The sequence below is a fragment of the Aulonocara stuartgranti genome, assembly GCF_965226115.1.
Source record: "Aulonocara stuartgranti genome assembly, chromosome: 3".
NCBI classification, from domain to species: Eukaryota; Metazoa; Chordata; class Actinopteri; order Cichliformes; family Cichlidae; genus Aulonocara; species Aulonocara stuartgranti.
The window spans coordinates 74,171,721-74,189,439 of record NC_138941.1 but is presented as its reverse complement, the minus strand read 5'-3'; the positions used below and the strand labels follow the sequence as shown (position 1 = coordinate 74,189,439).

General features: G+C 41.7%; 3 protein-coding genes across 5 annotated transcripts in view; 2 read left to right on the top strand and 1 right to left on the bottom strand.

Annotated features, from left to right (window-relative positions):
* LOC309703684 (uncharacterized protein) overlaps positions 1–8,933 on the bottom strand; it is a 36,411-nt gene extending 27,478 nt beyond the window's left edge. The window contains exon 1 of the mRNA XM_082528635.1: positions 8,923–8,933. The gene's annotated coding sequence lies outside the window, so the exon portion shown is untranslated. The remainder of the gene's footprint in view (positions 1–8,922) is intronic.
* The window catches only part of LOC309703463 (uncharacterized protein), a 179,477-nt gene that overhangs the window by 10,153 nt on the left and 151,605 nt on the right, over positions 1–17,719 (top strand). Inside the window, exons 1-7 of one of the 2 annotated variants that reach the window (XM_082528287.1) lie at positions 5,624–5,719; positions 6,531–6,881; positions 8,859–9,191; positions 9,277–9,375; positions 12,185–12,511; positions 15,661–15,984; positions 16,225–16,548. In XM_082528287.1, the coding sequence (XP_082384413.1) occupies positions 5,683–5,719; positions 6,531–6,881; positions 8,859–9,191; positions 9,277–9,375; positions 12,185–12,511; positions 15,661–15,984; positions 16,225–16,548 (1,795 nt within the window). In that variant the 5' untranslated portion in view covers positions 5,624–5,682. Of the gene's footprint in view, positions 1–5,623; positions 5,720–6,530; positions 6,882–8,858; positions 9,192–9,276; positions 9,376–12,184; positions 12,512–15,660; positions 15,985–16,224; positions 16,549–17,719 lie in introns of those variants that run through there. The other variant, XM_082528286.1, reaches the window with a different exon arrangement.
* The window catches only part of LOC309703515 (butyrophilin-like protein 2), a 227,160-nt gene that overhangs the window by 176,149 nt on the left and 33,292 nt on the right, over positions 1–17,719 (top strand). Inside the window, exon 8 of one of the 2 annotated variants that reach the window (XR_014275915.1) lies at positions 3,235–3,442. The exons of the other annotated variant lie outside the window; for it this stretch is intronic. The gene's annotated coding sequence lies outside the window, so the exon portion shown is untranslated. Of the gene's footprint in view, positions 1–3,234; positions 3,443–17,719 lie in introns of those variants that run through there. 2 annotated transcript variants of the gene reach the window in all.

Here is a 17,719-nt window from a genome sequence, read left to right as displayed (position 1 = left end):
AGATGAAGAGCAGCAAATATGGAGAAAGATGGTTTGTCTTTGTATTGTTTGTCAGCACTCACACAGTGGATCACCTGAAGGCTTTTCAGGGAGCTTTTATTGCAACATCATTCAGAGAGGATGCTTCTGTTTGTGTGTCTGAATTTTGGAGATATTATGCAAATGAAACAAAGCAGTCCTACATATTTAAGCCCCACGCCCCCGGTACCGGGGGCAAAAAGGAGGAGATCACGTTTAATCGGTTATAACGCCGGTTGAGAAATATAAGTCCAGACATGTGTGGTATCCACAGAAACTTCTGAATCTCAGCTAAAATGTCATATAAACCATTTCTACAACCACCAAACACACCGAAAACAACCCGTGATTAAACGAGCAGTTACGTAAATGCGCAAAAGTCCACTAAACAAATAAAACCGAACCAGAAATTCTCCAGACTTCATGTAACCGGCTAAAGACAGGCTGGTTAGCTTCCAAGGCTATCACTGACTCCACACACCAAGTTTCACCACGATCAGACCAAAATTCACTGAATGAGCCGCAAAAGAACACAAAAACACACAGCGACAGAGATTTGCTTACCGTCCCGCTTTCCTCTGTTATTTTTGCCGGTAGCGGGTAGCCACATGATTAACAGTAGTTACCATGCCTACCTAGCCGTTTTCCGTCAACAACCTCCATTTTAGACCCACCTACAGACACGTGACTGGACAGACGCCACATGGAGTAAATTTGGGCCCACAGCTCACGTTGTGTTTGTTGTCCTCTCAGTCTGTGAGGTGGAGGAGAGGGCGGAGTCTGTCCAGCTGCCCCTCAAAACCACAAAAAACTTGGCTGAAGATGCTGAAGTTGTGTGGATGGACAGTGATTATAACACCCACCTTTGTACAAACTCATTGGACAAGCCTGACAGACATCACCAGGTTTACAGAGACCGAACGAAGATGAATGAAGACCTGCTGAAAACTGGAGACCTCAGTCTGACCCTGAAACACCCCACAGAGAGAGACAGTGGAGAGTATGGATGTGTGGTCTACAGCAAGAAGATCAACAGACACAAAACTGTGCTGCTGAAAGTCAAAGGTATCTGCTTGTTTGATCGTTCATTGATTTAATTGATCGTGTGTGCATGTGTGTGTGTGTGTGTGTGTGTGTGTGTGTGTGTGTGTGTGTGTGTGTGTGTGTGTGTGTGTGTGTGTGTGTGTCTGTCTCTGACTGTCTTGTGTCTCCTCTGCAGGGAGAGTTCAGGTCCAGGATCAAACAGGGGACATCAGGAACAGAAGCAGCTCCATTGATCCGACTCCTCTGATGGCTGATCAATCAGTTTGATCTGTGTGTTCTTTGATTATTGATCAGTGATGTCAGAGTGGAGTCAGTGTGATGTTGTTGTTGTGTGTTTGAGACTTTTAGTGTCCATGAAGGTCTCTGCTGCCGTAGATCCTCTGAACTGTGACAGAGGTCTCACTCTGGAGGAAACTCTCAGCACTTTCCAGCAGCTCCTCCATCATGGAGGACGTTCCCTCACTGTAACAGGTGGAGGAGAGAGGAGAGGAAGCACAGGTGGATCCTCTGAGGAAGAGGAGCGTTCCTACAAACCACATGATCACATGACCAGAGGACAAGCATGTGCAGAAACACATTAAAGTCAGCCTGTAAACTCATCAGGAAGATGTTTTCTGCTGTAAATGGAGCCGTGTTGTATTTTCTTTAGAACAAAGCTGAGCACAGTAAGGACTGAGATGAAGACATGAGAACAGATGAAGTTAGTTTGGTCTTCATGATGCTGACTCTGACTGAGGTGACGAGTGGATGCTAACAGTTTCTGTTTCCTTGATGGAGATCTCTCATCTTCTCCACATCCTGACGTCAAACATCTGCACCTGGTTTGGGAACAGCACCAAGCAGGACAGACGAGATCTGCAAAGGGTGGTGCGCTCGGCAGAACGCATCATTCAATCAGAGCTCCCTGACCTGCTGTCCATCTACACCAAGCGGTGCAAGTCCAAAGCTAGGAAGATTATGATGGACCTCTCCCATCCCAACAATGGACTCTTCTCACTGTTGAGGTCTGGGAAGCGCTTCCGCTCCCTTAAGGCCAAAACAGAGAGAATGAGGAGGAGCTTCTTCTCCCAGGCTATTCGGGCCCTGAACCAGGTGTAGGACTGGACTCTCCCAAACACGTCACTATAAGACTGGACTCTCACACACGTCACCACACGCACCACCACACATTTCCTATAATCCTATAATTTATAATCCTTATCTTTATAATCTCTTCTGCTATTTGCACATTCTTTACTGTAAATTCCTAAGTTAATTTGTAAATTTTTGTAGTAAATTGTAAATATTGTAAAACTTTTCTTCTGTCATTTAATGGTCGGGCATTGTACAGCTACAAGCATTTCACCCCCATGTCATACTGTGTATGGTTGTGTGTGTGTGTGTGACAAATAAAATTTGAATTTGAATCTCTGCTGGACATCGCCAGCGGTCACGGCCGCTACAGAGCGCTGGCGGGGTGGACTCATTTCCCCAGGCCTTAAAACTACAAGGCAGCCAAAACGCTGGTGGTAAAAACACAGCCCTTTTCCACGGTTCCGCGATCCCAACTACCATCGATGAGTCGGAGTCCCCAGGAGAATCGGTGGGAGATGCCGTCGGAACTATCACCTGGATGCTGAAGCTCCTAGTACCCAGAAGAGCGATAATCCTTCGAGGCCAGCAGCAGGGAGTTGATGAGGCCAGCTCGCACTGGTGCCGATAACTGTCAGAGGAAGACATGAGTAAAGAGGAATCCAGCATCATCCATTCCTAAAAAGGACAGCGTGCTCTCTATGAGCTCGAGAGCGGTACCATCATCCAGGCCCGAGAAAGAGAGGACTTTCTCGGCCCGCTCTGCGTCGGAGAGGAAATAACACCGCAGAAGCAGCGCCTTGAGAGTGGTGTATTTCCCTTGGATGGGGGGTTCCTGGAGGAGGGTCATCACACGGCAGGTGGACAGTGGATCCAGCGAGGTTAAATGAAGACAGAAAACATATAAATCACCTTGAGCGACTGTTGTTGTGATTTGGCGATAGATAAATTGAATTGAATTGAAAAACTAAACAGCAGTGGTGTTTGTAGTGTTACTGAAGTTGGGCTAGCTGGTATGTGGAGGCTAGCTACACAGCTATGGTTAGCATAATATAAACACAGTGAAGCTGGAGGGTGAATGCTAACTCTTTTTTCCTCTAGATAAAAGCTAACGTGAGGGTTCCCAAAGGTCAGGGACAAATGTAATCGCATGGCAGGATGCTGTGAACGGATCACACTTCAGTCAGGAGAACGACTGAGCTAATCCATCCACAATACGAGGTTAGTCATTAATATACTGCTGCATGAGCTGTAGTTAAATCGTAAGGGTTTAAAAACTGAGCTTTAAAATGAACAGTGGTAATAAAAACCGAGAGAGGCCGACAGTGATCACTGACCTTTTGTAGGGGCTTGTTTAGATTACACGGAACAAGATCCAAAGCATTAAAACATGTTAAAAACACAACAGCCTTATTATAAAACTCAGAGTAGGTTGAACCCGGAAGCAGGATTCATCAGGTCATTGTTTAAAAATTGGTTATCCCACCTGCTGTGAATGTTTTAATGCAGTACAGTTGTTGTTATTATCATTATGTCACATCCTGTTTATGACAGTTAAAATAAATAACATTCATATAAGAAATAAAATTGTCTCATGTAAACTGTATGTGGTGTTAAATTGGCCTATACTACTGTGCTATAATGTTGGTCATATGGGTGGTACTTCAAGAGCCATATATTTTATGAGGTGGTACTCATTGTGAAAAGTTTGAGAAGCACTGGTCTATGTGAAACTTGATATCAGTAATAAACTAGGGTGCATCAGTCATTGATTAGTTTGACTGACTGCAAGGAAACGGACTAAGTTGAACTACTTCTAAATCGTACTGTAGTTACACTGATTTCAGATTTATATTCATGGTTTCATATTTACATGTTTCTTCTCAGTTTGTTTGTTTTTGGGCAAATTACATTTATTAAATGAACATGCTCAGAGTTGTGAAACTTCAGCTCCCACAATGCTTTGGAGGCTATCAAAAGAAAATGCATGCACGTCAACTATAAATACACACCATGAGGCGTTAGTAAGGTATCAGGGCGTAATGAACTCTTCATTTAATTATGGAACATTACTCCTGCATTAACACAAATCATCATGTAATTCATAAAAACCGATCTAAGTGGTTTCGTCGTCTTCTGAGTTAAGTCAGGCACTTATTGCTTACCTGTGTCTTACAAAGGAAACAAAGGACAGCTTGACCTGAAGACTCAAACACGTCTCAGTCATGTTCACAATAGGAGGAGGAAACACATTCAAAGTGATACAGAACATAACAAACATAATGAGATGAAAATAAAATCTGTTTGAGGTTTAAAGAATGATCAAATCTATAAATGACCAGAGTCTAGGTTGAGAAAAAAAAACTTCTTAACTGAAGTTACAGGCTGGACTCAAAAAACTTTGAGAAGGGAAAATCCACGGTCTGTATGTCCAACAATCTCAGCAGGTAAGTCAGGCTGAAACTGGCTCCTGGGAAGAAAAGAGGACAAAGAAGGCAAACGCAGAAACAGCAGACTGAACATACAGAGGTGAGTAACCACACTATAAACCACTGTAAGTCCTCTGTATTTAAAGGAGCCAGCTGTGTTCCAGCATGGTCCCTCCCCTGTGGTGTAAGGTGTGGTTAACACATGCGTAGGTTCTATACTGACACAGTGTTTTTATACGGTTGTCCACGCTTGTCCCTCCTTCCTCCGCCTCTCACTCTTACCCCACTCTTCTTACTTCTAACACTTTTCCTGTTATGTTCTTTTCCTCTTTTCACCACATCCAAACGGTCACGGTCTAACTTCCTGATGAGTCACTTAAACACTGATATTGAAAATCTAGAACAATTATTACAAAATTATTACTTATTTTTCTGTTTTAAAACTCTGATTCATTGTCAATATCGTATGATTTACTTTTAGCTCAATCAGAATGCATATATATTCTTTTTATGACTCTGTGTTCAGCACTGTTTTTTTTTTTTTACTTTAATACATAAAAACTGAAGAAACAAACAAAGTTATGTAAATGGTAAATGGCCTGCATTTGTATAGCGCTTTTCTAGTCCATAGGACCCCAAAGCGCTTCACACTACATTCAGTCATTCACCCATTCACACACTGGTGATGGCAAGCTACATTGTAGCCACAGCTGCCCTGGGGCGCACTGACAGAGGCGAGGCTGCCGGACACTGGCGCCACCGGGCCCTCTGACCACCACCAGTAGGCAAACACGGGGTTAGTATCTTGCCCAAGGATATTTGGCATGCAGCCAGGAGGCAGCCTGGGATCGAACCACCGACCTTCTGATTAGTGGCTGACCTGCTCTGCCACCTGAGCTACAGCCACCCCTGTCTTCAAACATGACTCAAACAGCACCACACATCCTCGCTGCATGCTGTTTCTCCTCTGAGTTTAATTGTGAAAGTCATTTGCTATAAAAAATATTTTATTTTGAAAGATCAAAAGGAAATTATCAGGTTTTCTCTGTCTAACGTAAGAGGACCAAACCTTTGGTGCAGCAGCAGCTGCGTGTTGTTGTTATCAGGACTTTAACTGGTGATGAAGATGTTGCTGCCACTCCTGCTCCTCGTACTCGGTAAGAGCGCTCTTTGAATGCAAACACAACGACACAGCTGTTTGTGCTTTTAGACAACATAAAGTATAACATGAATTTACTGAATGTAAACTGACTGTACTTGACTTTATTCTGGGACTTCATGCAGGGCGCTCACAGGGTTACAGCTGAGTTCATATCTGTTTAAGACGAACTATCTGTGTGTTCCAGACGTCTCTGTTTCTTACTGATAGAACCACAAACCTGCCAGAGTGTAGTGACGTTTGACAAGATTAACGACTATGGCAAAAAAAAAAAAAAGAAGAAAAACTTGTCCAATGATACAGATGAAAATTGGTTGTGTTGCCAGTTGTGTGTAACATTGTCAGTAGTGACACTTTTCTATGTTGTAATACTAAGATGTTTATTTACTAATAAACTGTTTTCTCTGTGTGTGACTGTTTCTGACTCATTTGATGTTGTTGCATGGTGAGGTTATGTGTTAAAAATTGATGGACTGCGGTGTCATTATTAGCGCTGTTGTCTCATAAAAAGAAGGTTTCTGGGCTCAGATCTGCTTGTATCTGTGTTCATTTTTCAACCAAATGTAGATATAAATAAGAGATGGTTTCCTCCTTTCACCTCAGTGTTGTTCAGACATCCATCAGTTTTCTTTAACATCTTTGATGTCCTTTCAGTGTTTGTTGGAGAGGAAGGATACATGTTTGAATGCTTTTCATAATTACATTACGTTACATACACTTTCTGAAACGACTTTGTATGAACCCAAGGAGAAAATCCACTGCAAATACATAAACATGTTTTTGTTGTGTGTGCTTGTGTCTCCTTCCAGTTTCCCAGCATGCCCTGGCTCCAGTGGTGGAGGTGTATGAGGGGGAAAAATCTATCCTGTTGCCTTGCAAGTACTCAGGTATTATACCTGAGGAAAATCCCACAGTGCTGTGGACTCGCAATGATCTCAACCCCAAATCTGTCCACCTACGACGAGAGGAAACAGATGATCTGAAAGGGCAAAACAAGCGTTACAGAGGGCGCACATCAATGAGGCCTGATGCTCTGGACAGTTCAGACTTCAGCCTCACTCTGAGAAAACCCCAAATGACTGATAGTGGCAACTACACCTGCTCCATCGGAAATGAAAGACAGGAACTGAAACTGACAGACATACAGCTGCATGTCAAAGGTAAGAAACCCAACACCTGTGATTATGAAGGTCAGAGGTCAAACTAAAGAGTAACAAAAGAGATCCTTCTAGTTCTGAAAGCTGATAAAATAGTAATAATGTTCTCTAGAAGCAACCACACTGGAAAAATAAAAACATGAACACCAAAGAAGAAGAAAATAGAATCTTATTGGTACAATTTTTGGTGTTTCTACTAAATCTGGATAACTTGATCCAGAAATTCTTACATGTGCAGGAAAACCAGCACCTGAAAGGCCTAATACAGACAGACAATAGCACAACATGACTGTTACTTAAGTGTGATTACTAACAGTAGTACTGTGAAGACCTGGCACAGTTTTGGCTCACAATCTGTCCTGATAGTTTATCATGCAGAATAGAGATTTTAATGACTTTATTATTGATATCTAGCAGAGTCAGAGGTCAGTAACACAGATGCTCAGATCTCAGATCAGGTCGATTCTATGATTAAAATCAGTGTGACTGAATCTGCTTCTTTAGTTACAGAAAATACTCTCAGCCCTTCCTTTTTTCCCACATTTTGTTATGTAACAGCCTTATTCCAAAATGGATGGAATCAGTTTTTCACCTCCACTTCTACCTGCACAAAATCCCCATAATGAATACGGAAAAACATTTGCTTAAAATTTGTCCAGGTATATTTAAAAAAGCTAAAATTAACAGATGGACAGAAGTACTTACAGCCTTTTCTGGGACACTAAAAGTTGAGCTCAGTTGAATCTTGTTCCCTTTGAGAATATGTCAGATGTTTCTTGATTGGAGTCCACCTGTGGTCGATGCAGTTGATTGGACATGATTTGGACAGGCACAGACCTGTCTGTATAAGGTCCAACAGTTGACAGTACGTGTCAGAACACAAATCGAGCCTTGAAGTCCAAGGAATTGTCTGCAGACCTCTGAGACAGTATGTATTGAATCGAGTTTGCCAAAAAGTCCCTGAAGGACTCTCAGATCATGAGAAAGAAAATTCTCTGGTCTGATGAAACCAATATTAAACTCTTTGGCCTGAATGCCAAGTGTCGTGTCTGGAAAAAAAACAGGCACCACTGGTGGTGGCAGGAAAATGAACATAGAGACAAGATAACAAAGGAGAGCTTTAGGACCACTTTGTGGTGTTTGTTCTTGAGTGGTCCAGTCAGAGCCCAGACAAGAACCCAATCAAACATCTCTGGAGAGATTAGACAATGCCTTTGCACTGACACTCCCCATCCAGCCTGATGGTGCTTGAGAGGGTCTGCAAAGAAGAATAAAGAAAATGCCTAAAAATAGCTGCCATACTGAGAAAGACTGAAGGCTGTAATTGCTGCCAAAGTTGCTTCAACAAAGCACTGAGCAAAGTTTGTGATTACATGTTATTCTCATTTTTTTTTATACATTTGCAATCATTTAAACAGTAGCCTGTCATTGTGAGGTATGTTCAATTAAATTTTATTTATACAGCGCCAAATCACAACAACAGTCGCCTCAAGGCGCTTTATATTGTAAGGTAGACCCTACAATAATACATGCAGAGAAAACCCAACAATCATATGACCCCCTATGAGCAAGCACTTTGGCGACAGTGGGAAGGAAAAACTCCCTTTTAACAGGAAGAAACCTCCGGCAGAACCAGGCTCAGGGAGGGGCGGGGCCATCTGCTGCGACCGGTTGGTGTGAGAGAAGGAAGACAGGATAAAGACATGCTGTGGAAGAGAGACAGAGGTTAATAACAAGTATGATTCAATGCAGAGAGGTCTGTTAACACATAAACCTCTCTGCATTAACACATAGTGAGTGAGGAAGGTGACCGGAAAGGAAAAACTCAGTGCATCATGGGAATCCCCTGGAATTGTGTGTGTAGAAATGTGAGGTGAAACTCAATCTAATCCATGTTGGAATAACAAAATGTGGAACAAATAAAGCACTGGGAATACTTTCCAGATGCAATTTTTATATTTTGGTTTACTGTCCTCTCAGACCAACAGGTTGAGGTGGAGGTCATTGAAGGGTCAGAGTCTGTCATCCTGCAATGCAACACAACACCTGACCTGCCTGAGGACACCACAGTGAAGTGGACGAGATTTGACCAAGAAATTATGATGGTCCACGAGTATTCAAATGGAAGTGACCACCTTAAGAACCAGGACGACCTTTACTGTGGTCGCACAAAGATGAACAAAGACCTGCTGAGAACTGGAGACCTCAGTCTGACCCTGGAATACCCCACAGAGAGAGACAGTGGAGGATACATCTGCACCATCTACAGGGACAAAGACATCCTGAGACACAAAGTAGTGCTGCAGGTCAAAGGTCAGTGTTGTAGATAAAAACCAGGATACAGTGCAGGACAGAGGTCAGAGTTCAAAGGTCATGTTGTTTTTGTAATTTTCCACAGAACAGTTTCCATCCTGGGCCACAGCTCTCCTGGTTCTCCTGGTTCTTCTTGTTATTTCTGGAGGTCTCATATATTATTTCCGGCACTATTTCATGTCAGGTGAGTGTCTCCTACTACACTACCCATAATGCCGATGGTCAGCAGGTGTCCTCTGGTGGCTCCTTGACTGTGGCTCACACAAACTTGTTCCAGAAGCTGAAAGAGTTGAGAGTTACAAACAGCTGATACAGAGAGCTGAAGAGAAACTTCCAGGTTTGTTCCAGAAATCAGAAAACCTCCTTCAGACTCAGTCATTGATCAGTGAAACAGCTCCACAACATGACTTTACTAAACAGTGTGTGTGCTTCACTGCATTGATCTGTGAACTCAGTTTTCTTTATATAGTGCAAATCATAACAACGGTCACCTCAAGGTTCAAGTCATAGATTCCACAATAATAAAAACCACAACACAAACATGAATCATGAATCTTATAAAATAACAGGTCATTATAAAAACAGCAATAACAAAATTCACACTGATCAAATGGAGCCATTCTCTCACTTCTTTAAAATGGACTTTAAACTTCTTCTGTAGATTTTTCCAGAGGCAACTTATTCAAAAGCTTTTTTCCCCCAATTCTGTTCTGACTCTAAAGACACACATATACACACAAATAAGAAAGAACAAACCCAAGCAGAGATTTATAGATAAAAATCAACCAATGAGAAAATCCTCAGATATACAGAGTTGGACATTTAGCAGCAGCATACAGAGAACAGTGATATACATGACTTCCACAGCCAGTAATAAAATATAAAACACAATAATGGAAAGTGTCCAACCTCTTTATTCAATCCAATAACTCTTTAACTATTGACCAGGTGCATTCATAGAAGCAGATCACTGTAATCCACTAAAGGTAAAAAGTTACAGAGATGAAGTGTTTACTCATTTGGAGAAGAAACAACATTTATGCCTCAAAGAAAACTTAGTATAAATTTCAGCTCAGCAGCCTTTCAGTGTGAGCTTTAAATGACAAATTATGATCTTGTCACGGTCTGCATCTGGGTCACTGACCCACGACCATGACAGATCTATAATGATACCTAGAAATTTATAAGATGTGACTATTTTTTATTTTTAATCCTTTAACTGGCTTTGTTCTTAGGAAGTGTCTTTGCCACTTGAACTTGAACTTATCTGAATTTAACGCCAACTTAATTTGAGTCAAATGGGACTGAACATCATCAAAGGCAGACTGCACAAACTCAAGTTTTTGCACTTCATCTGAATAAAAATGTAATGCAGCATTTTTATCTATGTACACAGAAGAGCAGTGGTCCTAATATGGAGCCCTGGGGAACTCCTTTGGACACACTGTGTTCTAGCTGACAAATAATTTGATAACCAACTCACAGCATTTACAGCTACACCAATATTCTTTAGTCTGTTTACTAAAATGGCAGGACAACTGTGTCAAAAGCCTCCGACAAACCAAGACAAAGAACAGCTCAGTATTTTTTTCAGTCCATTGCATTAATGATGTCGTTCACCACTTTAATAGCAGCAGTTATTGTGCTGTGTTGTTTACTGAATCCTGATGTTGGGAAATAATTAATTTGTAAATTTCTTGGGGTTGTTCATTAATAAGCTTTTGTAAACTTAAACACAGTATTTAGATGTGTGCCTGTAGTTATTAACATCACCTCTTTTCATCAAAGAGAGAACATTGGTAGATTTCCATATTTCAGGGATCTCAGTGTTCAAAAGACTAAAACTAAAATTACAAGTTGGCGATTCTGTTATAAAATCTGCAGCCAGTTTAAGAAAATAAGGATCAGGTTGATTTGGTCCTGCAGATTCATTGGGATCATTGGGATCCAACATTCATTGGGATCCAACAGATTTAAGGTCTGGTGAACCTTAAATCTGTTGGATTCAGAGGAGAAAAGCTGAAGGCCTGAAGCACAGACTGAGTTTGAGTTGTTACAGAGAGAGCCTCCTGTTTATTAAGCTGTTTGAAATCTGATGTAAAGATTCAAATAAAGACCCTGAAGAAACAAACTGTATAAAGCACTTAAAATATAAAATATTTCAGTAAAGTACGTCAGCCTTTTAAAACAAAATCTGGTATTTTGGTGGCTATATCCCCTTAATAAGATTTTATTATTTTCCAGAACTTTTTAGGATCATTAAGATGTTTAATGATTTTTCAAAGCTAAAGCTCTGATTTGGCCTTTTTTAATTTTAGAAGGTTTAATGATTTCTGCAGAACTCCAAGGACAAAACTAAGCATTCTGTAAATATTCCATGCCAGCTCTACATCAGTAATGAGGTGGATTCTGTTCCAGTTGTCGTCCCAGAAATCATAAAAGAAATTTTGCTCACAGAAATTCTTAAAATATCTTAAAAACTATTTGAGGCTTTGATTTTGGGAGCTTCAATTGTCTGACTGCAGCGATCACACAGTGGTCACTGACCTCATTTGAAAAACACTAATATGTGTGTGTTAGTTCTAGTTATGTACAGGTCCTGGATCAATGTGATGAATTTAGAAGCAGTAAATTAGAGTTGATCCAGGCCTTTGTGTCTTTAAAACGTGCCTGTAAATGATTTGACAGGTATTAATCATGAAAATCGAATGTGTATCATCTGGAGAGCAATCATACACATCTATGAATAATTTTTGTGTCTGAAGGAAACTCCTCATTTACATGAACAAACTGGAATCTATCAGATATGATTCAAACCACTGCAGTGAATTTCCTTTATTAACTCTGGTGTGTTCTAGTGTTTGTAGTAAAATGTTGTGGTCTACACTGAGGTCTAACAGGACAAGCACAGAAATAAGTCCTCTGTAACAGGTCATAAGGAGAACATTAGTAACCTTCACTACAGCTCATGTTGTGCTTTGTTGTCCTCTCAGTTTACCAGGTGGGGGTGGATTCAGGGGTGGAGTCTGTCCAGCTGATCTGCAAAGCCACGGTTTGTCTGCCTAAAGATGCTAAAGTGGAGTGGAAGGATGCAAACAACAGGAAGGTCCACATGTATGAGAACGGCTCTGACCAGCCTGAAGAACAGGACGATAAATACAAGAACCGAACAAAGATGAAGAGAAACTTACTGGAACCTGGAGACCTCAGTCTGACCCTGAAATACCCCACAGATGGAGACAACTCCACCTACACCTGCACCGTCTACACCAGGGAGGGAAACATCCTGATGAAGAAACAAGTGGAGCTGAAAGTCAGAGGTGAGTGCTGTAGATACAGGTCAAAGGTCAGAGGTCAGACTCATGATGGTGGTTCAGTCTCAGTGGCTCCATCCAATAATGTCACAGTGTTAGCATGTCTGATGTTTGTGGCTGTTTTGGTTTTTATTTGATTTCCTCCCAAATGTAAAAGCTTCAGCAGATGAACTGTAGGAGCAAAGTTCATGTGTGAGACTTCATCTGAAAGGTAACATCTTCTAGTTTCTGAACATGTGTTTGTTTAGCATGTGGCTAAAACACAGGCTAAGCTAAGTCAGCTCAAATCTCAGTAACAACCTTCTTTGGTCCTCATCTATAATCAGTCATATCTGAGTCACAATAACTAGAAGATGATTTCTAGCAGAAGTGTGAACATCTCCACATCCTTTCTCCATGTTATCATCCAAAGCTGTGTGAAGTTTCAGAGCTCTGCAGCTAACAGAGACTTTCAGTTTGCTGCTCTCTTCCTCTGACAGCTCCATTCTTAGGGAGCGTTAGTTCTGTTTCACTTTATTCCACTTATTCAGTCTGATGTTCTCTGATCTGTTTCTCTTGTTTAGTGTCTTAAAGGCTGCCAGTGCCTCTCTTTGCTGTAACCAACCTTTCTCTTTATTTCTGAGCTTTTTAAGGACTTTAACTGATGCATCAACCTTTGAAAATGGAAAGAAATCAGTCAGATTCATGGCTGCATCCAGTGTTGGGAAGGTTACTTTTAAAATGTATTCCATTACAGAATACAGAATACATGCCCCAAAATGTATTCTGTAACGTATTCCGTTATGTTACTCAATGACAGTAACGTATTCTGAATACTTTGGATTACTTAATATATTATCATGCTTTTTACAACAACGTGAATGTACTATTGCTGTGTGATTTATTACTATTACTGAAGGTCCGCGACTCCGAACTGTAGTAAAGGGACCTCTGACTAATACGGCGGGGTCCCTGTCGGCTCGTAGCCGAAAAATAGCTTTACTTTGTTGTGTGGGTCAACTTTTCTTGCGAGCGACAGAGAGAGGCGTTGAAAGACTGCTCCAACTGCTCCTTATTGTTTTCGGAGGAAAACACGAACACAGTGTACAGTCGAGTCTTAATAGCTTACTTACAACTGGGCTCGTCAGGCACTCTTCTTGGCTGCAGTGGTTATTATTATATTTACATGCTTCCAGCTCCCGTTTTTCCTCGATGACAACTCGTACCTTTCCACTCCCCTTTTTCTCCCTCCTCGCTCACAGACCCATAACGTGTATGGCAGTCCATTCTCCCTGCAACACGGACTACACTGAACATGATGCTACATTCTTTAGAGCTATGCTTGTAGCATTCTGCCTGTTAGCTTAGCACAACAACAACAACAACGAAAAGGCGCTCTCTCACCCAGGAAACACACAGTCGCAGAGAGAGAGAGCATCGCCCTGTAACCATGGCAACCGTAACGCTGCCGCCTGGAACAACAGAACGTAGCTGTCAAACAAAACCCAAACAGTCCTGACCCGCGACAATATGAAACAGGAAAGTACCGCAGTGTAATCCATTTATTTCAACAAAGTAACTGTATTCTGAATACCAGCTTTTTAAACGGTAACTGTAACGGAATACAGTTACTCATATTTTGTATTTTAAATACGTAACGGCGGTACATGTATTCCGTTACTCCCCAACACTGGCTGCATCACATGTAGTTCTCCACATCAGCTGGATTATATCTATAGCAGCAAACAGCAGCTGATGCACAAATCTTTGTCTGTGTTAATAAAGTTGGATCAGTTCAAATAGTTTGTTGCTCTGCACTTGAAAGCAGCGTGTACAGTTTCCTAACTAATACTGTAATTCTGTACATTAGATTTTATTGGCTGTTAGTGAGCCAATCAAGAACATTCAGACCAATCAGGAGACTGTGGGGGAGGGATGTGGAGTTGACCTTTTTGGCATTTAACCACGAGCTGTAAACATGGATAAGGTTAGCAGAGAATAATGTCTGTTAGTGAGGTGGATGTAGAGTTTAGCAATGATAGAGTTTGGTGTCATCTCCACAGCTCATAATGTATGCTATGCCTTCTGATGATACTGCCTAAATGAAGCATGTATGATGTAAACAGAATTGGTCCTAGCACTGAACCCTGTGGAACACCATAATTAACCTCAGTGTGTGAAGAGGACTCTCCATTTACATGCACAAATTGGAGTCTATTAGATAGATATGATACAAACCACTGCAGTGCAGTACCCATAATACCTACAGCATGTTCTAATCACTCTAATAGGATATTTTGATATGAATGGAAGGTTGAAGATTGGCCTATAATTAGCTAAGACCTTTTTAAAGTAACGCTTTACCTACTGTCAGCTTGAAGGCCTGTGGTACATAATTATTAGAGATAGGTTGATCATATGATTTGAAGCGTGAATTAATGTCAGGACTTCTTTGAACAGTTTTGTATGAATGGAGTAGTGAGTCCAGCTGTGATTGTTGATTTTCTATTGAATGGACTTTTTCAAATCCAGCTGTAGGCCTGTGTTTGTGAGCTCATTAACAGCTGTTTGTTTAGAGAGACGTGGTCCTCACAGGACAGCCACTACAAACATATGATTTTATAGAATATGATGCATTACTGCAGATTCAACACAATAGAAAGGATTTGAAATGAGCTCAGCCTTAAACATGTGCAGCAGTAATATTGATCCACAGACACTGATGGGAACATTTTTCTGCACAATAAGTACTTTGACTTTTCATACTTTATGTACAATTTGCCAGTACTGCAGTTTTGTGTGTAGTGAGGTGTTTTCATGGTGTTTTCTTGGTGCTTTTACTAAAGGAAGGCTTCTATCAAATTCTTCCACATGTTGTCAAACTGAGCTGTGTGATGAAGTGAGTGTGACAGAAACACTCAGACTGTGTTTCTCTGCTTCATCAAGTCAAATCTGGTCCTCAGAGACTGAATAAAGTCCTGTCCCACTAACAGCAGCTCCAACAGTCTGTTCACTGCTTTCTTCCTGTCAGTCTTCATCTTTCTGCTGCGTCTCCTCTTCACACTGACCACTTTCTATCTAACAGTGAGCTCCCAGTGAAGCAGCAGCATTCAGCCTGTTAGAGTCAACACAAATGTCTCCATCCAAGCTCATGTTGTGCTTTGTTGTCCTCTCAGTCCCCCAGGTGGAGGTGGATTCAGGGGTGGAGTCTGTCCAGCTGCCCTTCAACACCACACTTCACCTGCCTGAAGACGCTAAAGTGGAGTGGATGGGCACATACGTGAAGGTCCACGTGTATGAGAACGGCTCTGACCAGCCTGAAGAACAGCACCAGTTTTACAGAGACCGAACGAAGATGAATGAAGACCTGCTGAAAACTGGAGACCTCAGTCTGACCCTGAAACACCCCACAGATGGAGACAACAGGACCTACACCTGCACCGTCTACAGCAGGGAGGGAAACATCCTGATGAAGAAACAAGTGGAGCTGAAAGTCAGAGGTCAGTGCTGTAGATACAGGGCAAAGGTCCTATAGCAGCAAACAGCAGCTGATCCACAAATCTTTGTCTGTGTTAATAAAGTTGGATCAGTTCAAATAGTTTGTTGCTCTGCACTTGAAAGCAGCAGTTTTTCTAATGCAGTGTAGTGTACTTCTCCCAGTGAAGCAGCAGCATTCCGCCTGTTAGAAGCAACACAAATGTCTCCATCCAAGCTCATGTTGTGCTTTGTTGTCCTCTCAGTCCCCCAGGTGGAGGTGGATTCAGGGGAGGAGTCTGTCCAGCTGCCCTTAAACACCACACTTCACCTGCCTGAAGATGCTAAAGTGGAGTGGATGGATAACAATGCAAAGGCCCACGTGTATAAGAACGGCTCTGACCAGCATGAAGAACAGCACCAGGTTTACAGAGACCGAACGAAGATGAATGAAGACCTGCTGAAAACTGGAGACCTCAGTCTGACCCTGAAATACCCCACAGACTGGGACAACTGGACCTACACCTGCACCGTCTACAGCAGGGAGGGAAACATCCTGATGATGAAACAAGTGGAGCTGAAAGTCAGAGGTCAGTGCTGTAGATACAGGGCAAAGGTCAGAGGTCATGTAGGAGTTTATTCTCTAAAAGCTTTTAGTTTGAATCTATTTTCAGTTCATTCAAATAAAATAAATTCTTTGATGTTTTGATCTAAAAGCCAAAAATGTCAGGCGGAGCAACTGTGTGTTTAAATGAACTAAGAAGACCATTAAAATGATCCTAACTTCAAAATAAAAGCCTCTGGCATGATTTGAGTTCAGATCAAATCAATAGTTTTGTTAGTTTAGTCCAAATCAATGTAAATGTATAAATATCAATAATTTTAAAGCTGATGAGATCATTCAAACACTTTGATCCAGTCATTTGGATGTTGTCAAATGTCAACCAACCAACACCTGGGTGGAGTCCCAGCTGAAGCTGAGAGATACTCAGAGATCAGAGACAGAAGCAGCTGTATGTAAGCGTTCTACAGGACGGCGTACACAAACCTGATATTACTGATGTCTCCTAGATATTTCTCATTCAAGGATTCAAAGTGTTTATTGTCATGTGTAACAAGAGAAAAGGGCATTTCTCTGTGCAATGAAATCCTTTCTCTGCTGTCCACCTACAGATGCCGGTTAACATATACAATAAGAATGAACATATAAATACAAATAGTACAAATAAATAAATAAGGACAGAAAGAGGAGACAAAATATGGAAATGTGAAACATAGATGTGTGCAAAGAGCTGTAGCTTAATATGGTGGTTTAATATGTAAGATGACCTGATGTGCAAAAAACATTATTATTACTGTTCAAAAATAGGTCAACTGTTCAAGAGTCTGATGGCAGTGGGGAAGAAGGAGTTGTTGAGTCTGGATGTTCTGGATTTCTAAACCTTTGTCTCGAGGGCAGAAGTGTGAACAGTGGGTGTTGGGGGTGTGTTGGGTCTTTGAGGATGGAGGCAGCTCTCCTCTGGACTCAATGGTAGATGCTCTGCAGAGAGGGCAGCGGAGTCCTGGTGATGTTCTCCGCAGTTGCTATCACTCTCTGCAGGCGTTTGGTCCATAGCAGTAGTGCTGCAATACCATGCAGTGATGCAGCTGTTCAGTGTGCTCTCCACAATGCAGCTGGAGAACCTGCTGAGGATCTTGGCCGACATACCAAATTTCCTCAGCCTCCTCAGGAAATACAGCCACTGCTGAGCCTTCTTGACC